General features: G+C 39.9%; 3 protein-coding genes across 11 annotated transcripts in view; 1 reads left to right on the top strand and 2 right to left on the bottom strand.

The window, feature by feature from the left end:
* Positions 1-249: 249 nt before the first annotated feature.
* Positions 250-2,534, top strand: srp14 (signal recognition particle 14). Its single transcript, XM_004082357.5, has 5 exons — positions 250-397; positions 1,287-1,359; positions 1,443-1,555; positions 1,633-1,665; positions 1,744-2,534. The coding sequence occupies exons 1-5, from the start codon at positions 374-376 to the stop codon at positions 1,831-1,833; spliced, it is 333 nt and encodes a 110-aa protein (XP_004082405.1). The 5' UTR covers positions 250-373; the 3' UTR covers positions 1,834-2,534.
* xgb (x globin) lies at positions 1,666-9,519 on the bottom strand. Of its 2 annotated transcripts, XM_004082358.5 has the most exons (5): positions 9,202-9,519; positions 7,016-7,123; positions 4,893-5,013; positions 4,693-4,773; positions 1,666-2,775 (listed from the first exon to the last, which is right to left on the bottom strand). In XM_004082358.5, exons 1-5 carry the CDS (start codon positions 9,366-9,368, stop codon positions 2,656-2,658), a joined length of 597 nt encoding a protein of 198 aa, XP_004082406.1. In that variant the 5' UTR covers positions 9,369-9,519; the 3' UTR covers positions 1,666-2,655. The 2 variants fall into 2 exon arrangements, with proteins under 2 accessions (XP_004082406.1, XP_078796782.1); XM_078940656.1 differs by lacking the exon at positions 7,016-7,123.
* A 523-nt stretch (positions 9,520-10,042) lies between these two features.
* Positions 10,043-25,869, bottom strand: part of LOC101174713 (pleckstrin homology domain-containing family G member 3) — a 37,925-nt gene continuing 22,098 nt past the window's right edge. For 5 of the 8 annotated variants that reach the window (XM_011490462.4, XM_078940653.1, XM_011490463.4 and 2 more), the window contains 17 exons: positions 24,713-25,242; positions 22,629-22,729; positions 21,412-21,481; positions 21,273-21,319; positions 21,044-21,194; positions 20,169-20,300; positions 18,873-19,055; positions 18,626-18,718; positions 16,605-16,691; positions 16,473-16,503; positions 16,137-16,238; positions 15,966-15,998; positions 15,251-15,267; positions 14,623-14,961; positions 13,889-14,002; positions 11,795-13,070; positions 10,043-11,694 (listed from right to left, as the gene is read on the bottom strand). In XM_011490462.4, the coding sequence (XP_011488764.1) occupies positions 11,105-11,694; positions 11,795-13,070; positions 13,889-14,002; positions 14,623-14,961; positions 15,251-15,267; positions 15,966-15,998; positions 16,137-16,238; positions 16,473-16,503; positions 16,605-16,691; positions 18,626-18,718; positions 18,873-19,055; positions 20,169-20,300; positions 21,044-21,194; positions 21,273-21,319; positions 21,412-21,481; positions 22,629-22,729; positions 24,713-25,242 (3,896 nt within the window). In that variant the 3' untranslated portion in view covers positions 10,043-11,104. The remainder of the gene's footprint in view (positions 11,695-11,794; positions 13,071-13,888; positions 14,003-14,622; positions 14,962-15,250; positions 15,268-15,965; positions 15,999-16,136; positions 16,239-16,472; positions 16,504-16,604; positions 16,692-18,625; positions 18,719-18,872; positions 19,056-20,168; positions 20,301-21,043; positions 21,195-21,272; positions 21,320-21,411; positions 21,482-22,628; positions 22,730-24,712; positions 25,243-25,869) is intronic. The other 3 variants (XR_013653143.1, XR_013653144.1, XM_020713570.3) reach the window with 3 other exon arrangements.

Below are 25,869 nucleotides of genomic sequence, written 5' to 3'. Positions count from 1 at the left end.
ATGTTACCTTTTTTGCAACATAAACCTGATTTTTATTATTAATTTTTTTTGTATGGATGCACAGATTAAGGCATCCCTGAATTGACTGGATTTTTCAATGACCTATAAAGGATTAAACCTTTAAAATATTTTTAAGTAATAAAATAAAACCAGTACTTTTATTTAAGTAATCTGGTTTCACTTGAAATTCTTGAATAATAGTCGGAAGTTCGTCTTTTTTCTTCTTTTACAAGAACAGGAGGGTTGTCGTTTCCCTCCCAGCCAGCAGGTGGCAGTGTAACGCTGCAGCAGACGCCGTTAGTGGGGGCACAGGGCGGGGCTTTGGGTTAAAGTACGTGTGCTTCATTACAGCTCGCCTCTTGAAGCCTAAATCATGGTGCTGCTTGAAAACGACTCGGTAAGGAAAAGCATGAAATAAACGGGCAATTGACCTTTTGGTACTTAATCCGCTCTAAAACCAACTTACCCTGACGTGGGCTCATTAAAGGGGTTTAAGCATTAAAGTTGGACCAGCTTGTCTCGCTAACTAGCTCATTGTGGGTTAGCGCTAACGACTGGTTTTTTTGTAGTCCATTTGTGTGCGTGCGAAATTAACCTAACCACGATAATTTAGACATTTATAGTAACTACCGAGCGATTTTATCAACATCTCCCGCCCTACAATTGTGCTTGTTAACATATTTTGTCACTATATTGGTTTAGAGGCAAACTGTTAGCTCTGGTGAGAGAGTTGGCTTACATCTGGACACAGTTTAAAAAATGTATTTAAAATTTTAAAATTTTATGATGACGGTAAATGCATTGTTCACGTCTGCAGCTTAAACTGACTCCGACTTTACGAAATATTAAGTTTTTTCCCCCCTCAAATTAGGACACAACAGTGATCAACTTAAAAAAGTGGATTTGTGGCTTTAGGTTTTGTGTAGTTGTTGCTCTTATAAATGAATATTCATCTTAACCAATAAGAACCAATTTGTCCTTAAAAATAAAACAATGTGGAATATACAGAACACTTTTCTGATGGGTTTCAGTTACGCTGATGTTACCATGCGTTCTTATAGGTGGCACATTTGTGTAATGTGGGATACACAGCCATAACAGCTGGTCTACTGTATATAAATCCTGTTTTATAAGCAGTTAAATGTTCCATGTTGTTTGTTTTGCTACAGATTATCATATAAGGTTGCTCAGTCTTGATAAAAAGTGCACCCTTCTAAAAAAATAAATAAAAAATAGGTGTATTTATGTGGACCATGACTCCTACTCACAAAATCCTGATCTTCTAGTTTCTCACAGAGCTCACTCGGCTCTTCCAGAAGTGCAGAACATCGGGCAGTGTTGTCATCACGCTAAAGAAGTGTAAGCACACAGCCGCTTGAAATTTCTCTTCAAAGATTTCCACTTTTCTTCCCCCTTTTGATGCCAAAACTGTCTCTTTCCAGATGATGGTAGAACCAAACCTGTGCCCAGAAAGGGCCACTTGGAGTCCTTTGAACCAGCAGATAATAAATGTCTCCTCAGAGCGTCGGATGGCAAGAAGAAAATCAGCACAGTGGTGAGTTTATTGTGCTGTTTGACATTATCAGTCGTGGAATTTTCTTCTGACGTTCTTACTGCCTTATTTTCTTTCAGGTCAGTACCAAAGAAGTAATCAAGTTTCAGATGGTAGGTGCAGTTTTTTTATTTGCTTTTATTTTTGACTCACTAAAACAATTAACTAATATGGAAACTTCCTTTATCCAGGCATACTCTAACCTCCTTAGAGCTCACATGGATGGTCTGAAGAAAAAAGATAAGAAGAGCAAAAGCAAGAAGACTAAAGCCACTCAATGATCACGGGACTCATTCAAGAACTGTACTGTCCAGTCTGAGGGGATGGGAGAGGGCGCCGTCTGCCTCTGCACCCGGCACTCTCCCCATCACATTCACTCTACATCCACCCGGTGACTGTAGATATTATACTATTGTCCTGCATGGTGACGCCTCATCCTCGGCTGTCTGGTGCCATCAGTCGTAAGGAACGAGACACAAGGACCTTTTTTGTTTTTGTCTGCAAAATGAAGAGAGCCAATGTTTCTGCTGCCAGCGGAGCTTTTTTTTTTTCACGATTCAGGAGGATGTCTTCAATTTTTTCTTTTTGTCTTGTACTCCATGTGGATGCTCTCAAAACCCAGAGCTAAATCAGATCAGTTGGTGGTTGAAAGTAATATTTTCCAACACAACTATATTTTCCCCTGTTTTATTTCCATTTTCAGGCGAAGCTTTTTGCTGTTTAAAGCAACAGAACCACCCATTTATGGTCTACTTAGTATTTCTTTTGGTGAAATATTTAGAAGTACTATAAACGTGTTATGAATGAGGACTACAGAGATGTGTACATGGGCTAAAACTGTACTTCTATTTTTGATGATCATAGTTACAAAGCAGGTCTAAGCACAGACGGTGTTCGTACTATTCCTCCAGAGTCCCTTCGTAGAAGAGGGCTGTAACCAAATTTAATTTCTGAAATAAAGTGCTCTGTTAAAATCAAAAAAGCAGCTATTTTTGTCCAAAAATGGAAAAACAAAACGGCCTTAAAAAAACAAGACATCACATATTTACATATACATGTTTTGTTGGGTTAGAAACAGTCTTGGGTTTCAAAGAGCCGTCCTCTCATAGCGCCGTGTTCCTCTTGTCCAGTCTGTCCTTTGGGGACGTGGCGAGCTGCCGCTGTCGGGCGCTTTCCTCCTGGTATCCTTGCTTCATCAAGGCGGTCACAAACTGGAACAGTGTCTGGATCAGAAAACAGAATCACGTGTCCCTTTGGACATTACACATCAAAAGGGTTTTGCAACAAAACAACTGTGAATGGTATTTTGTATGGAAATCAACAATTTCTGTCCAAGTTTACTTTTTATCAGACAAAGGGTGTTATTCTAGTTTTGAAACCGAACTGCATGGGAGGGCTAAAGTAGATTGGTTTTCTGATTAAACTGAACACACAACATCCGCCACCAGTGTGTGAGTGAATGTGTGTGTGACTGGGTGAATGGGTCTGTGACTGTAAAGTGCTTTGTTCTTGTAGGAAGAAAGGCGCTATATAAGTATACGCCATTTACAACATCCGTGTTTTTGTTCCACCACCCTTGGATTTAATTGATGCACACGTGTCCCAGCAGGCCTTTGCATTGTTGCATTTTAGGTTTTTGTTTAAACTTGGATTGATTTGTCTTAGTCTCCCTTTCTTGAACTTGTAGTCCTTTACGTTTTCTCCACTTCATTCCTCAGTGGGGTTGAAGGAACAATCGTTGGACTCCTGAACTTTTTTTCTGTTTTATTTTTTTACCATTTGAGATCAAGGAATCCTGTCATTATCAGCTCAGAAGGAATTACTGATGGAGAAAGTCTTAAAGATTGAAACTCTAAAATATTGCAGAAATGTATGTCCAAAAGGAGAGTTTTTCTTTTGAAGTGCACTAATCTGCAGAGGTTTATAAAATAAAACCTCTATTTCAATTCAGAGGATGGAGGAAAAAAGCTATTTTTCCAACTAGAACACCTGAACTGGCATGTTGTTCCATGAAAATCTCAGAAAAGCAGCCGAATAAAAGATTTGATTACAACTGAGCTCTGCTCTACTGCATTTGAATCAGAGATGACGTTTTCCCAGTTATCCAGCTCCTTTCACTGCCTTCTGTTTTGACACAGACATGCACAAGTTTGATGCAACAGCGAGCCGCACATCACCGCTGACAGTGACGGCTGCACACGTGGGACTTGGTTGTAACGCAGAGGTGTGGGGGCTCTCATCCAGGAAATATTAACCGACAATTTGAAGCACAGATATCTATGTGGAGAAAATGCTAAAAAAAAGAAAAGAGGATTCTAAAAGAATTTTGCGGTGCCTTCCTTAGCCCTCTCTATCCTATGACCCCACCCTTCCATTGACGTGTTCTCCCTACCATGACAAAGGTGGATAAAGGTGGAAAGATTTCATGTAATCCATGGACACCAGTGAAGATCACAAATCATTGAAGAAAAAAGGTTCAGAGCACTGTCTAGTGGGTCTAGATGACCCAAATCCCAATGCTAAAGTGCCTAGGATAGCACAAGGGTTACGATGTCTGCAGCAGGTCAAACTGCTAAACATTGATCCCATCCTTCTGTTTGTTGGGTAAGGGATATTTTTATAAAAGCAAAAACGCATGGACTTCACTTCTGATTCAAAATTTGAAAAGATTCACGGTAAATTAAGAAAGTAACATCAGAATAGCATGGTGTTCGAACAGGATTAAAAAAAATGTTTGTTTTGAGAAACTGTGAGAATTAACCCTTGTGCTATCCTAGGCACTTTAACGTTGGGAGTTGGGTCATCTAGACCCACTAGACAGTGCTCTGAACCTTTTTTCTTCAATGATTTGTGATCTTCACTGGTGTCCATGAATTACATGAAATCTTTCCACCTTTATCCACCTTTGTCATGGTAGGGAGAACACGTCAAAGTAAGGGTGGGGTCATCTAAGATACCACAAGGGTTAAACATTGATTCTTTGGGTGATCGATTGTCAGTAAAACCCAATTTATTTCAGGTGCATAACTAAAATTCATTGTTTTTAGATAAAAGGACAAGTTTAGGAAATTGTGATATAGAGTACCTCTGAAGGAATAAGCTGAATAATGAGTGATTTGATAGAAACAGGTGGTGTTTACCTGCCAGGCCTTCTCCAGCTCCGTCGTCCACTGCTCCTTCAGGATGGGCTGCACAGCACAGATGAACTCTGCTCCCACATACTGGGAAGCAAAACACAATTATATGCATCTATAAGGATAATTATCGGAGCAAAGCTGATGTTAATTTGGTGTGCGGATGAGAGAAACTCGTCTAGACAGCCAGAAGATGAGCTTCTTACATTATAATACTTAGGCGGCGCGTTGTAATGATAATGGCTTTTGCCCAGCTCCACAGCCAGAGCCTCCAGTCTCTCTGGCTGATCCAGCCGGGCCACGCTTTTCTCAATGAAAGACATCACCCTGAAAGATTGGAACACATGGTCAGCATCAGGATGGAGAAATCCCCATTTCTGAACACATCAGAAGAGTTACGACATAAGAAAGCCGGACTAAAAGAAACCCTTCATAGAGAAGACTATGTAATAAATGTTGTCAGGGTGTGGCTTGTAATTCCATAATAACCTCTGTTTTTAAAGGATCTTTGCTTGTTTGGCTGCTTTAAGTGCTTGAGTTGAGTTTGTGCTTGTCCCTGAAGGCATCAGAAGATCCGCACTTCTGGTAAAATAGATTCAGTTTTCAACCCTAAAGTTTGTTTTCAGAGGAAAAATTAGAATAAAATGAGTTGTTTTTATTTTCTGGAACTATAAAAATGACAAAAATCAACATGTGGTTAGATTTAAAGGTATTTTAAAGTTTTTGTTATACCAGCAACCCCCTGTGTTAAACAACACTTTTTAAATGTTTTAACTTTTGTTTAAATATGCTGCTAAAACTTTTGCTTAAATGCAACAAGATGTAAGCTTGAAGCTCAGCATTACGAAGACTATTAGAATTCCCTTTACTGACTAATTATTATAACTTTATACTCAAAAATATTTTGTAAACTCGTGATTATTTGTGTTTTGGCGATCAGAAAGGTCAAACCTGACTGAAAACGGAGGCAGATGAGCCTTTAAGACCAAAACTGCTTTAACCTTTTAACTGCAGCCAAATGCTTGAGCACATTTTTAAAAACATTGATTGTATGTATCACTCACCCAAGGCAATAAGAAATAGGAAAAAAAAACTGTTTTTTATTGATTTGGTTTGTCTTGGCTGGGTTATTAAAGGGATATGAACACAATCGCTTATGTTTGTTCACAAAGTTCATATGAAAAAATAAAAAATGAAAAAAGCAGATGTCTAAAAAAAGACTGTAAAAGAAGCAAAAATGAAACAAGTTAATGCAAATAAAACAACAGAATTTTACGATAAGAACTTCAAGATTTGAGGAGATTTATTTGAAATTTTCTGTTTTTTAGAAAACATGCTAAAAATAACATCTTTACAGCAAAAGAGACGCGTTACTGAACATTAATCAGTGGGTAAAGAAAAACAGCTTTAAGTCTTCTGCATTAACTTCGGCTTTCCAAAATAATATTTACTTACTTATATTTACTATTTTCCCATTACCTATTTAAAAGTTGTTCATTATTAAAAGGCATACAACTATAAAATTATCAATTAAAACAAAAATTAAAAAAAATTTTTGATACATTTTCCTGATAATAAAGAGAAGGCATCCAAAACTTTTTTTGGTTTTACATTTTTAATAAAATACAAATAAAAAACTGACAACTGAATTGCAAAAATATGACTGTAACTATTTAAGAACTCATTTTGCAAACATAAATTAGTCAGTTTAAAAATTAAGCTGCAGAAAACCTATTTTATTTTCTTTTTTTTAACCTCAACTTCCAACATTTTTTTTGCCCAACTCATTCTGATGATGACATTTTTATATATCTTTTTCCCCCAAATTCATTGGTTTCTTTTTCAAAGCATTGTTTCTTCTAAATTCTATTAATGGTTTTGGATCTCAAAAAAGAAAAAAACTTTATTGAAATTTGCCATTTTTCAGCTAAACATTTTTTTCTTATAATGTTTTTTTATAAACTTTGCACTGACTTGATCCCCTAAACCCAGCAGTTTCTGCTCTGCAGTTAATCTTTGAATCAGCTGAGCAATCGATGCAGAAGAGGCCTCCAGGGAGTGGAGCCTTACAGGGACGGTGGTGTGTGTGTGTGTGTGTGTGTGTGTGTGTGTGTGTGTGCAAATGAAGCTTTTGATGCGGGTGACGACATACTGCTGCAGTAATGGGAACAAATACATGTTTCGAGTATGTCTCGTAAGATTTACTGACTTCAGAAGCCACCAGTTGCTATCTTAATCCAAATGGAAATTCGCCATCTGACCTCGAGACGCCACCGACCTTCATCACGCAAGAATATTGATGTGTGAAGATGTGCCGTTTGTCACTGACCGCAGGCCGTGCGCCCTCAGCTCCCGGTTGGTCCTCAGTCTCTCCAGGTCCTCCACATCTCGAAACAGGAAGAAAACGTCCTTGCATTCGGGATGGGTCTCAAACAACCTGTTACCAAGACGACAACAGCAGCAGGAGCAGCAGCCATCCGTGAGCCTCTCAGAGCCACTTAAGGAGCAGCGTGTCACATTTATTTCCTCCCCAAAAACAAACCAACCCAGGAGTTTGCCCAACTATGATGGCATAATGGCAGGAGTTTGGGTGCGAAAATACAATCCAGGGTGAGGGGATGTGGAAGGTAAACGTGCAAACTCCTGTTTTCCTCCTTATTTGGCCGTATGAACTAACACAGCTGTTTCCATCATGGTGGCGGTTCAACCTTTCTCTCAGCTGCAGTCAGAGTCAGAGTTCCCTCTGCCTGGCAACCCCTGCAGGCATTTCTCTCCACGTGGTCGTTCCAGTTAAACAATAGACTTCCACAACTAAAAAACACGTTTTTATTACCTTTTAAAGATCTGTCAAACCATAGAAATAGTGATGCTCATCCTGAAATCAATGCTTTTGGCATTTAAAATGTTCAAAATGAAGCAACATGTGAAATAAGCCCAAAATCGTTCAATTAAATTGTTGAAATGTGGGTTGCAATAAAGGACTGAGTCTACATTTCTGATCAGATCCTGTAGTAAAACATTACCAGAGTCAGACAGACTCTGTTGTTTAGTTTATTAGGTCAACAGCAAATCCTACACAAACTGAACATCTGTGCAGCTAAACTGTTTGGGATTAATTATGCTTTCATAACTACGGCTGTGGCAAGTCAAATATGGCGTTTTTCAGGGCCTTTGGCACTAATGGAGGGAACACTAGAGTCAAAAAACAAAAGTGCTCAGATTTCTGAGACTTCTTCCCCTGTTTAAGACCAGACAGAGGAGATGTACCAGAGACACGGAGGCCCCTATAATGAGCCCTCGGAAAGGCCAAGCGTGCAGCTCTGTGGTCTTTGCAGGGCAGAGAGGGTCGCAGTAATAAGATTTGTAGAGATGGCTAACATGGACTGGATACGGATGATTATAGGTGGCATGCTTCATGTTGTGTGTGCAGCACAAAGGAAGAAAAGACACATGACAATAAATGCACAAAACTTAAAGCCATATCAGATGACAAAAAAAAGGGATAGATGTGTAATAAATAATCATTTCTGCTGGTTTTGCTCGCTAGCTTTATGTGTGGAACAAAAACAAACCAAACAAAAACAGGAAATCATCACTTTTCATTTATTGTCTTCGTTTTTGTTGTTTCGCTCCTCTTGTGGACATGAAACAAGCACAAAAAAAATGTCACACCCTGAAAAGCCCAAGTGGAATTTTAATTGGCATCATACAGGCCACCTTTTATTCCACTGTTTTATCCGTCCCTTGTCTCGTTTTGATGGTATCTGAGAGGAATGCCGCCAGGGCAAAATGTTAAATTCAGGAAAAAAAGGTCCTATTTGTGCTGTGAAAAGTTACAGTGGAGTGAAGACAAGCAGGTTTTGGCAGCTTTTGGGGCCCTGGTCTGGCTCTGATCCTCAACTATTTGCAGTCTGTCACGCTAAGGTCAATTCCTCCCACTGTTCAGGTCGACACAAACTGGACTCCTCCAGTAGTCAGCGTTGGATCGTTTCATCTCCCTGCCTGCTACCAAGAGCTCAATTTGCTTTACCGGATGCTGGTTATTATCATAATTCATAGAAATGAGTTCTCTTGGCAGCTAATGCTGTTAATTCTGCAGTGTCACGGCAGAGCAGAAGCTCTGGATTATCATGTAATGATGTGGAGATCTAATCTGAAGTGATGAAAGGGCCAGGAGGCCGTTCTACTCCCAGCGCTCCATAAAAAGCTGCAGGTCTTCAGAGGGGTGTTTTTGGGGAGCAGGGGTCAAGCTTGTTGTCCTCCTCAGGGGGCATCTATCAGACTCTCTGGAGGCTTATGCTCGAGGTCAGAAGGTCAACGGGAGTTTGATTGTTGGATTTGACAGAGAAGTGTTCTCTTTTTTTATTTTAACACAACTGGCATCATGAAAACACAACTGTACTTCTTTTTATAAAACTAATCATTTGGATTTTTTAGCTCTTAAATGTCTTATAAACTGTTTTTTTTATTTAGTTTAGGACAATCAAAAAGCATAAAAGGTGTTTCAGTTTTTACCTGACGAACATAATAATTCCAACTTTGGCAATGTCGTCTCGAATAACTTTCCAGGAGTCCTTGATCATCTGGATCTGCTCCTCGTTGGGATGCTCCACGGCGGCGTCCTCTCTGCTCCTTTCTGCCAAATCGGTTTTTGCTGCGAGACCCGATATTGCGCAGCCCATTCTTGGTGTGACACTCACAAAAAAAGGCGACTATTCCAGGAAAAAAAATAACAGTTTAGGGGAGAAAATGTCGCTGCTGGTGTCTCCTGATTCAAGTGCGCATCTTTAACTCCACGCTGAAGATGATCAAGTTAGCAAACAACGACAAAATAAGGTTCCGGTGAGATTTTCAAAATACATATAAATCCTTGCTATTCACGTGACAGTGCAGTCAACATAAAGTGTTAGCTTTTATTTTGAAGAACAACACTGACAACTTCCGGTCTTGAAGGCTGACATTAGGAAACTTGTCAAAGAGCAGGTTTCCAGTCCATCACCTGAGGCGTAGAAGCATGTCATGTCAAATATAACAGACGGACACAAATGAGCGCCAACCTGACAACTGTGCCACCAGTGGAACGAGATCTGTGGGCTAACCTGGGAAGAGCCTCTAGTAATCCTGACATTTGTAATGTCAATTTCTGATTTTAATTTTTACTTTATATTCCAATTAAGTCTTTTGACAATTATGGAAATTGTAGTATAAAAAAATGCTAAAAAGTAAAAGTAATGTATTCTTTTTTTCCTTTCTGAAATTAAGTGTAACTTCTAAATAAAAGTTTCAATGTTCTACACAGTTTACATTTGGAAAAATGTTTAGCCAATTAAATATTTTATTTTGAAGGGCCAAAAAGTTATATCTCCCACAACGAAACTTTATTGGCAATGAACTAAGGTCGCAGACCTTCAACAGAATATTACAGAATGATTATTTTTATGCATCTTTTATACACACTAAAAAGAAAAGCTGAATAAAGTCTGGAATCCTGATAACCTTTTCAGCAAAAATGACCTCAGGACCCAAAAACAGGACTGCTTTTGCTCCTTGTTGTGCATCATTAAAATTAAAACATATTTCATTTACCATTAAACCTTTTCCAAGAAATAGACGAAAATCTCTCAAACAGAATCTCAGCTGCCTTCATGTACTTTGAAGATATTTTTAAATAAATCGTAATTTTCTCAATAAAAGACATCATCCTGAAAGATTGGAACACATACCTGGTTCTCAACGCTATTCACAAAAATCTTTTATGGTTTAAAATAAAATCTAACCATTTCCATTTTATTGAAAATATGAGAAACTGCATATACAGTATGAATCGATATTCTGAAACAAAAACAAAAGATTTGTAAAAATGATCCTTCTCAACCCAATATCAGGACTTTGACCTTTCTCAAAACACCAAACAATTTCATAAATAGTGCCAAAATATACAACTTTGAAAAAAATAAACTTAAAGTGATGTATACAGTTTTACAATGCAGTTTATTGCTGTCATGAAGACATGCGTCTTTGGTTTATGAACAAAAACAAATCTACAAACTAACAGAGCTCATTACACTATATTGGTGAGAACTGAAGAGATCTAAAAATGAAGGATGTTATGCTGCATTAATGGAATATCTTCATTTGATAAGAGGACTTTGTGCATGTTTTTACATCAAAGTTTTATCGTGCTGACAACCCCCCAGTGTAAAAAACAATTCACCTTTTTAAAGGAAACAATATTTTCTCATTATAACCAAAATGATAACCTTTCTTTACTCAACATCGTCCCCTATACCAAAATGTGCATCGAGATCAATTTGAATTTATTAAAGGGGAGAAAATTATCTGTTAAATAAAATAATATCAGACCAATGCAGGAAGGTTTCATATTGGAGTTTATGATGCTAAAAACTAAACATGATCATCAGCCGGTGCTCAGACTCTGGAACTTCTCCAGTAAAGCTTTAACAAAGGTACTCTCTGAGGCCTTCCCTGAACTCGTGACCATGTCACCGTTAAGGCCTTCCTGAAGATGGCCGTCCTCATCGTGGAGTTTCTGAAAGTTCTGTACTTCATTTAAAGGTAGGGAACCAATCACATGGTCCACGGAGCTCCACCTGCACAGCGGGTGGTCTGTCTGGTGCTGAGGTGAGCCCTCTAACACGGGGCACTCGTCGCTGTGAATGGTTTTACTATGGTTGCAGTCTGACAGAGGTTTGTGAAGATCTGAAAGGCTGTTGTACTTCTGAGACGAACCGTTGCACCCCTCCGTCCCACAACCCACCTGCTTCCCATTTCTGCAGGTACAAGTTACTCTGGAGAACTGAGACGGTTCAAAGTACTTTGAGCGCAGCTCCTGCACATGTGGCCACAGAAACATCTCCAGCTGTGGACTTTGGGAACAAGTTGTATCCTGTGAGGTGGCTGTGGGTGTCTGGACTGGAGATGAAGATGAGACTTCATGGATGACTGCTTGACTGGAAGTATTCAACTGCAATCTAAAACCCAATTTACCTGGATATATCGAGGAAAAAAAAAGAGACAATTCATTAAATTTTGTGGCAGTGCACTTAATAAAAATGTAGTGCAGAAAAGCAATATAAAGGGTTTTTACCCCTTTCCTTTACTTTCTCCTCATTGACAGTCTGCATATTCCTGAGACCTTCTTGGCTTGACGGTTGAAGGTTTTTCTGACAGACCACAGGTGTGTTGTTCTTAATGCGCTGGCTGTACTGACGAGCCAGCCGAAACACCTTATTCTTCATCTTTACCGTGTCTTGCAGGATTTGGTCGTCGTCCACACTGGCCTGGAAGCCAACATACTTAGGAAGATGGCTGGGGTGGAAATTGTTATTCGTCTGAAGTGCAAAGGTCCTGGACCGGCTCAGATCATGACGCCTCTCTGCCGCGGTGGAACTGCTGGTAGATGAAGACATGGAGGACAGACTTGATGCAGCGCTCATTTCAGACTCTTTCAAATTAAGAGATGGCTGCTTGCTGTTTTTGGCATTTGGTGGTTCTGTAGTGTTTTCTTGCATAAGAGTTACTCTACCATAATTGACCTTTTCAGCTGCATCCTGCTGGACTTCCTGGTTCTCCTCTTTAGCTTCCATCGCTTCCCAAATTTTAAGCATCTCAGATGAAGGTCTGAAGTCTTCCTCTGCGTGAGGTCTGACTGTGGCTTCAGCTAGACTCAAACGTTCAGTTTTCTGACAAGTTTCAGTGTTTTGACTCTTTTCTAAAGCAGGAAGGTTGAACACAGACCAAGAAGTGGGTCTGTTCCTAGAAGGGCTTTTTTTTTGGGCAGAGACGGCCATCTCCTGAGGAACGTCGTTGAGCTGTCGACTCATCTTGCTGACCAGACCAACTGGGATATATGACAGACTTTCCCTTCGCTTGAGGCTGAAATTGGCGTCTTGGTGTTCGGCCTGCTCGTAGTAGTTCCTGATCTTGTGGATGAGGAGGCGGTCTTGTTTGGAGAGAGTGGATCTGTGTTCTCCTTGGCTTGGCTCAGAAACGAGCCCAGGGAGTAGTTGGTTAGCTTCTGAGGCGGGCTTCAGTGAGGTGTCGGCTATTTTTTGGATTTGTTTGTCCAAGTCCTCACACCTGTTTGGGCTTTGAAATGTTTTATTTTTTACCGATGTTGAAGAACAGGTGAGCAACTCCTCTTCCTCCTCTGAGGGCTCCCCATTTGTTCGTGCACTGATCTCTTCAACATGTAGCCCAGAGGAACAGCTTCTTTCATCCTCCTCTCCAGTTTCCATCGAGGAATTAAAATGTTCTGGGATGTCAGCCTCACGTTCTGGACTCTCAGCGAACTGAGAGCAATCCACCTCCACCTGGTTGCTTTTCTCCACACTGTTTAGGAAGTGACGCTCCTGCGAATTGACCTGAAACATGATAAAAGTGTTGGCAAAGTGTGTGTGTGTGTGTGGGGGGGGGGGGTAATGAGAAAAGACACATTCTAATAAGAAAGGCTTTCTGTTTGCCATTAACTTAATGGTCCTATTTATTTAATCAAATGAATCCATAATTTATGCGGCATTTGTTTTATCTTATTAGATCCACTTATGTTTTATTGCTGGGACTCTTTTCTTCCCATCTGTGACATCTAAATGTGGAAAAACCTGAAAACCACAGTGACTTCATTTGCAGCTTGTGACTCTTCCCATGTTCGTCTCAGTTATTTCACTCCAGCCTGCCATTAATCTAAATTTTAGCCCAGGTGCTGCTGGCTCTTTTGGAGTGCCTGGAAAAAAAGTGCAACTTGAAGCAGCGAGGTGAAAGGTCGGACAAATAACAGCCCACATTCTGGTGGAGAAGCTGTCGGTAGCCGGCCTCCAAATCAAACGCTGTTTTTAAATTTTCTTCTATTTCAGCGAGAGTGAACACGACGACCCTATGTGTGGTATTCCAATTATTACAGGCTGAATATGCAGGCCGCACAGAACTGATGTGTTGGCGGCAGAGGGGAGCAATCCTTTTTTTTCCCCGGATCTAATGAAATATGCTCACCTTGCTCTCATTCAAACAAAGGACACAATAGCAAAATCCCTGAAAGAGTTTTATACAACAGCTACAAAATAGGCTTGGCAACTATTATGAAGATAGAGGCATATGTCTAACGCAGAAAATTCATGCCCCATGCAGCCTCAGAGGCGTGTGTTGAAAGGATGTGTGTATTAACGTAGGTCGAGGCTTTAGGCACCTGTGCGCCGAGAGCGTCTTTCACAGGCTCGTGCTGATTGTTCTCCTCTTGTGGGGAGCTTTCCGCCTGCACAGCTGTGGGTTTCAGCTCAGCAGCGTCTCCAGTCTGCTCATCCTATAAGCCACACATGCAGGTGACAATTTGATTAGAGTTTAGATATTAAACATCTACATTTAAAATCATTCACAATTAAAAAACAGTTATCATAACAATATAATCACATCAAATACTCCAAGATTATGAAAGCGAAATATAAGAAATATGATTATCAAAGAGCTAAGCCACCACTACAATAATTTTTAATAAATGCCAACATCGTCTTTTGAAGTCAAAGGAAATTTGACAATGCGTATTAAGCCGCTGCTTCTCATGCAAATGCAGGCTTAGACCCGACAGCATAAGCGCCATCATCAATCACAGCAATTATTAAACCAAACACTGCATTACAGATGGCATCTACATACTAAGAAATTATGTGTTTATCTGGAAGTTAAACCAAGCAAGCGAAGGCATGAAAGTTTTCAGTTTCCCCCTTTATAGTTAAAACATACACTGTTAACAGGCCGATTCATGCATCAATAAACAGTACAAATGAGTGTGGCTGGGTCAGTTTGTAAAGAAAAGGATGATAGGAGGATGTGAGCTGGAGTGGGAGAAAGAGTGGTGTGGTGGTATTAGTGGAGCGGTGGAATGGAGCAGGAAATTGGAAACCCGTGGGTGGCAGAAACCCTCACCGTTGTGAAGTGAGTGGAAAGCAAAGCCCTGGCTTTATATTGCCAGCAGGAGATGGCTGCTAGCACTGAGCTGGCAAAGTCGGCTACCTGGTCGTCTCCCATTAGCACATCCTCTTTGTAACAGTCCTGCTCCAGACTCCCCTCACAGGGTAAAGGGCAAAGTTTGGGCTCAACGTCCGGAGAACTTGGCTGCTCCACAGGGTCGATGCTGGTGGTCAGACGCTCCGTACAAGCCTTCACATCCTGGGACTTGCCAAGACTGGAGGTCAGCGTACTGTCACTAGTGGCTGACATGATGGTGGACCTGTCTCTCACCAGTGCACCTTCACTTTCTGCATGCTGTAGCATGAAATCACAGACGTGTTCGTTACTGCATGGCTACACATGTTGTGACTGCAAGGCTGTGAATGAAAGGAAACGTCTAAAAGCAGTTTAGTCTGTGTGACACCATGTGATGCGAGAGATTTATTTTTTGTAGACCAGGGAAATTCAAAATGGATTCTAAAAAGCCGGGGCTATGTTAATTCATTAGGTCTAGAGTGCCGAATCTCATTATAGGCCAGAAACAGTAATAGAGTGCATTAGTACAACTTTTTATCTGACAAAATTGGATTTTCTACTCACTTACCTTCATAACAGATGCATCTAGAGGAAAAAGAAAAAAAAATTGAAGCGGATGTCACAATTAATGCAAAACATAAAAAAGGCATGTTATTCAGTGAGTCAGGACACAAGTTTCCCTAAACAGACATGCTCAGAGTCTGGCGGCTGTCAGGTCTGGCTCTGACTCAAGGGAGGCCCTGTGGTTCTGTATAACAGATAAGAGCCATTTTGTTCACAAAGGCTCAAACTGGACATGATGCAATTAACCAGGATGTGAAGATCTACTCCCTCATCCAAATTAGATGGCTGGGATAAACATTTCGTCTTTATTACATTGCTCTGAAAACTGATCTGGACACAGAATGCAGCAGGTTAACTCTCCTAATGGTTAATCAATAACAGAGAAAATGCAAAGATCTGAGGGGTGGGCTTAATTTGACAGCTGAAAAGAGCACGTGTATGACAAAAGCTTCGACCCGAGTGGCATATAATCAACTTCATTATGGGTGAGGTGGAGTGTGTGTGTGTGTGTGTGTGTGCCTATTGATCTGTTTTCCAGGTGTCTTTGAAGGAGAACAAAGCAGAAGTTCAATGGAGATAGCACTTATCCATCAGAAAAACAACATTGGTGGATTGGAGCTGCCAGATTGTGGATCCCACTGAAGGACTGGTAATGAATTTGGCCTCTTTTGTCTTCCTAAATGTAATATTATGAAACAAAAACATCAAAACACACCAACCTTTTGAGTTCCTGTTGGTCCGCTTTGCAGGCTCTAGAGAGGGAAAAAAAAGTTCACTTCATGGTGAGTCAAATTTTTCTTCAGACATTTTTAAATGGGTCTCAAGCAGAAGAGGGCGAGTGTTTTTTTTTTCATGCATGAAGTACTGTCAGATGAAGAGAGATCTTTTACCGGATCTCCTCCTCTCATTTCGTCCTGCTAGATGGAAGTCTGCAGCCTGGCAGCTCTCAGCTTTCATCAGCCTCTCAGGACCGCTCTGGTGCTTCGCCGGATCTGATCAGCGGAAGGATATGTCATTATACCAAGAGCTGCAATTACCAAAAACTATTTTCTCCACCCAGATGAATGGGGTATGAACTAAGTCCTCTTGGCAAATTTAACAAAAATTCCTACTTTTTCATTGAAAATTAACAACCATTCTGTTTCTCAAGCAGCATCTTTTGTTGCTGTGGCAACAGTTAAACTGGTCTGAACCAAACCCAAGGAGGCTTTATTTGGAGCACTTACAGATCCAATTGTCCACCGTTACATCTTTAACCTTCAAAGAAGAAAAATAGAAAAGAAGATGACCTAATTGAATTTCTTTCTTCAGAGGCAAAGTAAGGAGAAGTGTCTCTTGCTGGGAAGCATGACATTTACCTTTGGTGGCACGATGGCGTTGTGATTCTCAAGGATGAGCCGCTTGATATGATGGCTCCAAAGGCGCTTCTCTTCAACAGTTTTCGCCTAAAAACAAAACATAAAAACACAAGTATTTACAGCTAAAGATTCTTATGAAGCTGCTACTGTGTCCTAAACCTCCTAAACTCATGAATATAGTTATAAATATATGAGTTACATAATAACATTTGTCATATAATACCCTCTTACATTTGCTGTTGATGACAACTTTTATATTCCTTACAAACCAAGCTCTAAAATAATCCAAACTTAGAAAAAAAAATGAACCATACATTAGTATGTTAGGATTTAAATGGACATCCTTTTGCTTTAATCCCAGCATCAGATTTCACACATTTGTGACTCAATTCCTGTGATGTAAGACTTTCGTCAACTTTATGCGTATAACTTTGACATTGAGCAGAATTGACGCTTCACTTCTCTAGTTTTCGATGTGTGGTTAGAATATGTTTTCTCCCTAAGTATGAATCACTCAATGGACTTTGATACTTCTTCCAGAGGAAAAGTGGGTTCAATCTAGGTTTCCGAATATGAAAATGAAAAAAGAAAATGGGAAAAATAGAAAAAAAACAAAATAAGTTGTAATGTGTTTCATCTACTGCAAAAAAGCGTGGAAAATCTGTTAGAACTAAAGTTACATTTTTGTTTAGATAGTGGTTGTGACTGTTTTCTTTCTCTACTTGGTGCACTATGTAGTGTTCACCCTTTTTTTTAGCACTTCCTGAATCCACATTTCCAAAGTCAAGTTCTTTTGAAACTTCCTAGCGGTCTTTTCAATAAACAGTATGCTTCGGAGCTCACTTAATTGGCAAATCTATACCACAATGTATTGTGTTTGAACAATTTTTCACTAGAAAAAAAAGGTTTTTAAATTATTTTTTATGAATTATCCAAGATTTCATTATCAGATTCATAATTCGTCTTCGCAAAATGTTCAAATTTATTACGTTTGAACATGTGGGATTCAGTGGCTAAATGTAAACTAAATGTAGTGTTTGAATTGCTTTTAAAATCCAGAGCACTAGACTTGATAGTATACATAGTTTTGTAGTAGTTAGGGAGTATAGAGGACATTCAGACAAAACCAGTGTCTTAAAACAGTCACCGTGGTTACTGTACATGTACTGGTGCTGAACAAATAAGTAGTTCTGTAATAGTTTATGGTCAAAGTTTTGGGATTTATTTGTAGCAGTCTCATCGCAACCAAAGCTTACAGTCAGATTTAGGTTTTAGATTCCCTTGATGCTTCATTTTCAAACAAAAGTCAAGAAGGTATCTGACTCCTCTCCCTCTACAATGAAAACAGTTGGAGCATGAAGGTCATCGATATGCAAGAAAGGATCCTTTTGCAAACATTCACAAAAATCTGCACTTTTTTAGCCACATAAGACCTTTTATGCCATCAAAGATGAGGCCATTCCTTCAAAAGTTATACAAAAGCAGCCTGACAGATTTGCACTTTTAGTGGTACTCTCAAATATTTGACAATCAAAATGCCAAAACGGAAAAAATGTAGAGAGTTCTGTTTAAAACAGTTTAGGCTTCTTTGAGCTGCTTTGGCAATGTCCTTTCATAGGGTCGATTCCTAAAAAAAACAACTTGCTTTATCATGCTCCACAGACTGATTTTTGCCCACCCAAGGGCTCAGCTTTAGTTTTACTTGAATAAAAAGTTCTTCTAGGACAATACTACTCCAGTAAGCTAAATATAGGTGTGCAAAGGCCTAAACCTGGTCCATCCTGATGCCAAAACTCAGCAGACTTTTTAAACATATCCTTTAAAACACTCAAGCCCCCAAAAAGCTGCGGTGTTGTGATTTGTAACCGACTGCTGTGAAAACAGTATTATTTTGCCTTACTCTTTTAAACTCCAGTGTAAAGAACATAAAAGCTGAAAAATGAACAGTTAATCCCCTGGTTTTGGAGGATGATGTGACATGAAAAGCAATATACTGTGTGTTGCAGAACATGAATACCAACCTGCACTGTGTGTGGTTGCTTGGGACGTTTGAAGTGGATTACACTGAAAAGCAGGGGATCCTTGGCGTTGTCAAGTAACATTAGAGTGGAGCACTGCAACCAGAATTAAAGCAGTGATGATGACACAGCATAGTGATAGAATTTATATATATATATATATATGTCTTTTCTCATTATGTGCCATCCTTCCCTTTTGTGCGTTTTCTTAAACTGTTCAATGTCTTAAACTAATGAAAAAAAATCCTACCAGAATATGGGTCTTGTAAACGTAGTGTTCTCCCCTTTTTTTGGTGATGAGGAGCATTTTCTCAAAGAGGAAGAGTGTACGGGTGTTCTTTGCTCTAAGCACATGAAAGGTACCCTCCAGTACCAGCTCACCGTAGGTGGTCAGGTCAGGACCCTTCCAGTTGATCAAAAGGGACTGAATCTCCTATGGATGAACATAAAAGTGCACACAAGGTCAGCAAATGTGTCCCAGCATGGAAGGTGAAGAATGCAGAGCAATGAGAATGGAGCACGGTTGCTGAAAGCAGCTTCACTGTTTGGTTCTGACTCTAAAGGTTCATCCAGCTGACAGCTTTCTGCACATCTCGGGACATGCATGCCACCAATAGACCAGAAAAGTATTTGGGTCCTACACCATTAGGTGCTCTATAAACTAGTAACAATACTTTAAAGTCTATATTGAACTGGTATCCGGTTTAAGAACTTGGCATCGGTTCTGGTCAAAACTAGAGTAAGCTGCAACTTTTTAAACAATGTATTTAGAAGTAGCATAAAGAAGGATGTTTCATTGTTCCAGCCTGCTGGAGATGAATCTCCAGATCTCAGAGTCCCACTATTCCATTAAACATTAAAACTGTAAAAAAGAATTTGGTTTTAGCCTTAATATAAACAACGATACTCAGTTCTGAGTCTTTTATGATGGGTGTTGTCTGCATGACTGTGGTATGAAACATTATTAGCACGCGTGCTCTGAGCAAGAGTAGCTGAGGTCCAAGAATCGAACCCTGAAGCTCTGGCATGATAAAGTGACTCTCAGAAATATGATCACCGATGGGGAGAAACTTGACCTCAGCCTTCACGCTAATCGGACCCAATTATAGATTGTACCTGATAATCTCACCTACTTTTTCAGGTCGTCAAGAAGAATTTTGTGGTCCATTGTACCAAAATGTTCCAAAAACTGATGTTTTTCCTGAATTGATGTTGTGTTTCAGTGTTTTCTGTTTGTGTTGAGGTGCTGCTTAAAGCCTGACATATATGTAAGATTAGCTGGGAGACAAGACGACATTTTTAATAATATTACCATGAAAAAATGTTCAGAAATTAGTCTTTATTTGTTGAAAATGGAAGAATGAAGTCCCTTTTCTGTTAGAAGAGATTTTGCACCTGCTGCAAGATAAATAAGCCAGTAGGTACAATAATATTAATCATCCAAATGAAGCAAAAGGTTGTAAATCATCTAAAGCACACATGTATGTGCTCATGTTTACTCCTTTGTTAGATCTCTGTGGACAGAATGAACACATAATGGCAATACCTGCACTCTGACAGCATGCTCATGTTTCCTCTTCATATCATTAATGTACCACGCCACCCCTGTCATGGTGCTTATAGCCTCCTGGACGACCTCGTAGCCTTCCTCATCTGGGTCAAAGTGCTTTGCAATTTCCTTAAAAAAAAAAAAATTGACAAATTTACACTTCCCAGAAAGTCACACCTTTACAGGAATTTTCATTTTTTTATTTGCCCTGCAAAAATCTTTCATTCTGTGACCTTTAGTCAAGTGTTTACACAATGCACAATGGAGAACACAAAGCTTTGTGGAGGGTTGAATACGTTTGCTGTATGTGGGGAGTGCAAAAGGAAATGAAAGTGGGTTAAAGTGACATTTTATCCTGGAATAGATAGAATAAAGCTGCTTGTTTCATTTCTGTAAAAAGTGTAATGTTTGTATCGTGCAGAGTAGGACTGCGTGATATGAGGAAAACCTGCAATTTTCAATATTAGTGATCAATATTGCTATGACAATATAACTTGCGAAATATAAACTAATAGCAAAACAACTAAAAACATCGTTTCCATTTCACAGTTTAATTTAAATGGGAGTCAACATAACTTAAATTACACACCAAATGACGCTCGTCTACATAGGAGGCGAGCGTCTAACATGAAAGGAGTCCAACCGATTGGTCAATGATGTAAAGGAAATCGTGTGATTGGTCAAATGCATAAAGGGATTCATTTGATTCATTAAATACCTAAGATTGTTTTAGCAAGTTTAAGGTAACCATTTATCACAATTTTCACAATATGCATATTGCACAGCTTGATATCGCGACAACGATAAATTTGCGATTTATTGTGCAGGCCTAGCGCAGAGGATACATTTTGTATAATTCCTGCAGACAATACCTGAAGGAGTAGATGATACTTCAGGATCCTCTGAACTGGCTTTAGGAGGTAGGAGCCCAGGGGAAGAGAACGCTTCAGAACCGCCTGTCGATCCCTGAAGAACTTGGCTAAAATTTTACACCTCATGCAGTCGGTCAGTGCTGCGACTGAGCTGCAGAAGGAAAACAACGGCGTTCATTTACAGATTTAAGCAAAACAGTTCTGAAATTATTGATTTAGAGTGACTTACTTGGGGTAGTTGTTGCAGTACTGGGTGTAGATTTCAAAGTATTCACTCTAGTAAAAGGCACACCCGGCTTTAATATTGCAAGTTCTTTGAAAAAGCAAATATGGCTGTAAATAAAAATGTGGAATGTGCTTGAACTGACCTTGTTTACAAAGCATTGAGCGACAGCAACAGGGTCGCTCTCACACATGTCCAAAGACTGCAGCAGTTCACTGAAACACAGAAAAAACAAACAAAGATTGAGTTAAAAATGCAAACAGTTGCGCATTTAAATAATAAAAATAAATAAAATGTGTTAAGACTACCAGTAGAGGGCGCCATCTGCTTTAAAAAGATATTCTTTGTGTTTGAATAGAACTGTTAAATAAAACTGTTGAATAAATCTTCTTACCCACAATCCCATAATGAATATGCGTCATTAAAGTTTGAGAAACTATTTGTTAAAGTCAAACAATAGAAATGAACAGCATTTCATAACTGGCTCAACAGAAACCAACAGAAACTGTATGTACAGGGAGCACAAACTGAGATTTAACATAGATAAAAGTATTATTTGGTCGTACTTATGCCTCTTTTGTACATAAAGTCAAGTGCTGCAATGAAATACAAATTTAAAGAGATGAAAAAAATCTTAGTTTTAACAAATGTTGCCGGTTTGACGTTTGAGTTCATATTTTTAAAGTTAAAGCAGAAGTAAGAAGGAAAAAGAAGCAGAACTGAGTGAACGAAAGAACAACATGTGCTCTAGATAATGCACTGTGCATGGTGTAAAGTAAAAAGATTTTTTGCACAACCTCCAGCAAACTGTTGCAGCATAAGACAAACATGAGGCACCTGTTCACTGGCAGATACTTTCGTTTTTTGGTTGGTTTATCAGCCAAAACATGAAAAAATATATATATTTTTGCAAATAACACTTGGGTTTTGAACCTGAAAACAAAATTCCACATATTTATCTAAGACTTTGTTTTGCTTTAAGGCTGTTCGAAAGCTTTGGCATTAGAGGGGCTTCTCTAGATGAGAAGGGACAAGAATGTTAATGTGGTTTTTGGGAGAGAGCGCAGACATAAGATGATGAAATGTAAAGCCAGCAGAGTCATTCTGTTCAAGACAGTGAATCATTCACTTAACGCCGCCAGTCATTCAGAAAAAAGCAGCGATTCTAATGAAACAGCTCGATCTTCCTCGTGTCTCTCATTAGTTTGATGAACAACATTTCTCAGATCAAATGCAGTGAAATGCAACACTAATTCTTCTCACGTGTTTATTTCTCTCAATTCTGACTCTCTTCAGCTAGAATCTCACTTAAATAACGTTTTTAGAAGATGTATTTGTTCTCCGTGTGCTGGGATGAGTCACCTGTTAAACTCATAGATGTCTTCTATGTTTCCAAACAGAGCACATACTTGCTCGGGCCTGATGGGGAGGGAGCCCAGGTCAATAATGTGTGCCAAATAATCCTGTGGGGGGAAAAATTGTTAAAAGTGAATCCCAATGGCACAACAGACATTTCCAGATTCCTACCAGCAGAGGGAGCATGTTTACAGTGACTACGGGGTGGTGATGATCATTGATCTCAACAGTGGTTTAAAGCAAAATACATCTGTATTTATTAGACAAGAATTGCTAAAATCTTGTATAAAAAACCAACATAAAATAAACAAGTTTTGCTTTAAATATTTAAAATATATTTACAAGAGACCAGCTCAACTCTAAACATCATCAACACTCCGGCCCTTGTAGTTATCTTGCTGGACAAAATCATGGCGTGTGAAAAGACAAGACCAAGTGTGGCCACATCTGGATCCTCCTCTCGTGCCTTACACATAAGTGCAGTAAACAAACGGCACCAAACAGGAGGTTTTTGAGAGGAAAACACGCAAGCACAAAACAAAGGACTGGTCAAACAAACAGTCCGCCAGATGAAGAGGAGCAAATAAACACTGACACGTTAATCAGGTCCGACTGGTAGAGTCCTGATTACATGAAACTTGGAAAAAAAAAAAAAAAGGGGGGGGGGGGGGGTTGTGTTTTGTGTTTGACTACACACATGTGACCTTTTTACCAAACTGAGATTTACAGTGATTTATCACATCTCGTACTGCTGCAAGGTGTTCTTTATTATAGGACAAGCAGAGTTTGGTTTAGTGTTGCAGCTCTTCGTCAGGCTTCATAAATCTCTTCAAGAACGCAGAATCATTGAGTAACGTGAACGTCCAAGCTTTCTCAATAGTGATTTTAGTGGTTCTGAGCATCAGTAATGTGGGTGTTTTTAGGTCAGTTGTCCAGAAAGGATTTAGGCCAAAGAAACCCGTGGAGATCAAACATCTGCTCATAAAAATGTGTCTCACGGACAGAGAATTCACAGTGAATGTGGGAATCTAGATCAGATAATGCAGCTTTTCATAAGCTGAAAATCACAAACTGAAGGAAGAATTTTACACGTCTTTGTCAGATTTGAAGTTAGCTGTGAAATAAACGAGATGCATGAAACTGACTTTAATTGACAGAGCAGATGTGGCATCTGTAACTAACTAACTCTGCTCCGAGCCCTACACTACAGAACGCTTTTTCAACCTCCAATTCATCTGCATCCCCTCTTATTCCGGTGCATATATGGAGACGTCTGTGCCGGGAGTGCTGGGAGTTTTAGGCTAGACTGGGGCTTGCAGCAGGGCTTTTGTGATGGAGGCCAGACGGGACTGCAGCTCCTGCCAACTGAAATAGTTAAAAGTCCTTCAAGTGTCTGTCAAGTCATTACTTAACCTGGAAACGGAGCAGCCCTCCCACCCACAGCAAAAACATCAGCCACAGGCCCAGTCTGAGACAAGGCATGGAGGGGTGCAGGCTGTTTTACTGCCATCAGGTCTCTGAGAGAGCCTCACATGCTAAAGCCATTACAGTCTGCTCAGTTACTGGTGATTGCTGCTACTTAAAAAAAAAAAAACAGGCTCAGGCAGGAGTTGTGGAAGATCCTGCCAGAGAAGACAAAGCAGCACAAAAGATGACAGTATAATTGTAAAAGAAATAGTTGGCTTAACCCCCCCCCCCCATTTTTTTTTTACCTTTACAATTTCAAGCAAAAGTGCAAAAAAGTCCAAAATCAAGTCATATTTCCCCCCAAATATGAGCAGTCAATCAATACACCCATGTCAGCTTGCGTAAACCTCCACTGCTCTGTAAATATACAAAATGGTAGAAATAAAACATCATATCCATGTAACACACTGCCTGCTAGAGAGTAAGTTTCCATTGCAAGCAACTGCCAAATACAAGACAATATAAGCTATTGGGAACTCAGTAAAATTAGCCTGGTTTGTTTCCCGGCAGCAAATGTTCAGTAAATCATTTCAGAGAAAAAAAAAAAACTTCACAGCTGCATGTTTTTGCCAATCCTTTGAAAGTATCTTTAGAACAAAATAATTTCGAGTGGGCACACTCACCTCCACAATGCTGCGCAGATCTTTCACATACATGCGCTCCGTCTCAATGATCTCCATGACGACACGGTCCACGTAAGTGAGTTTGGGGTTCGGCGCCATGGTATCAGTGATGACAGGCGAGGTGGGGATGTGAACTATTTCGCCTGCTGCCCTATAGCCAGCAGTAGCATTGTTGTTGTTCCACTGCTTGGTGTTCACCATCGGATCCAGCTGTTGCCACCAGCGTTTCCTGGAAGCTGTCAGGACGGGACTGTGGGTTCCAGCTTGCTCTACAGTGACGTCTGCGGGGCTAAGATCCAGGTCAATGTCCTCCTCGCTCGGGATGGAGGAAGGGAGGGCCACAGAGCTTCCAAATAGAGTGCGGCTGTCATGGGATGAACCAGAGGAGAGGGTGGACACCAGGCTTACGGGACGCTCACCCTCTCCATCCAGTGGCTTCAAACATACTTGGCTGTAACAATCTGGGGCCAAATCAATGTCACCTTGGGGATGGTCTGGGTTAGAGAGGGATGAAGATAACTGAGGAGATTCTGGAACAGAAGAAAATAAAAGAAGTTTCAAACTCAGTTTTGGAGAAATAATCTGTTTTTTTTAGTGCAAGCTCTTGGACAGATAAAACATTGAATACTCTTGAGTGTCTAAAACAACAACTATTTTGTTACTAGGAGCAATTTTTTTGAATTTTTATAAAAAATTTATTTTGTATGAAATCATCACGATCATCTTTTAATCTATTATAAAAGCGTTCCCAGTGGTCTTTTAATTGTGATTATTCAGTTTTTAGGCCACATTTTAAAAAACTCTCATTTTCTAGGACCTAGCTTTTGCAGAGCGGTAGTAGTCAATTAGAAATTTGCGCCTGTGTTGGAACTGTTCCCATAGAGTAACCCCCCACTCATTTCCCATCATCCCTCTGTTAACTCCAGCTAGCTTAAAGCCCATCACACCTCCAGCCTAACATAAACAGTTCAACAAAATTGGCAATATTGGAGGTATCCAGTCGTACAGTTTTGATCCACATTCCAGCTCAGACGAGAAAAAAAAAAAAACCACGTAAATGGATCTAGTTGTCGACAAGGGGATGCATCGGTATGGAGCGAAGCAGGAAGCTTGTGGCGCGCTAACTGTAGCTTCAACTTCCCACCCACAAGCATCTT

Source organism: Oryzias latipes, chromosome 22 (genome assembly GCF_053564925.1).
Source record: "Oryzias latipes strain Hd-rR chromosome 22, Olatipes_Hd-rR_3.1".
In the NCBI taxonomy this organism is placed as follows: Eukaryota; Metazoa; Chordata; class Actinopteri; order Beloniformes; family Adrianichthyidae; genus Oryzias; species Oryzias latipes.
Note: the sequence above shows the minus strand (reverse complement) of the source record. Positions and strands in the feature narration are given on the sequence as shown.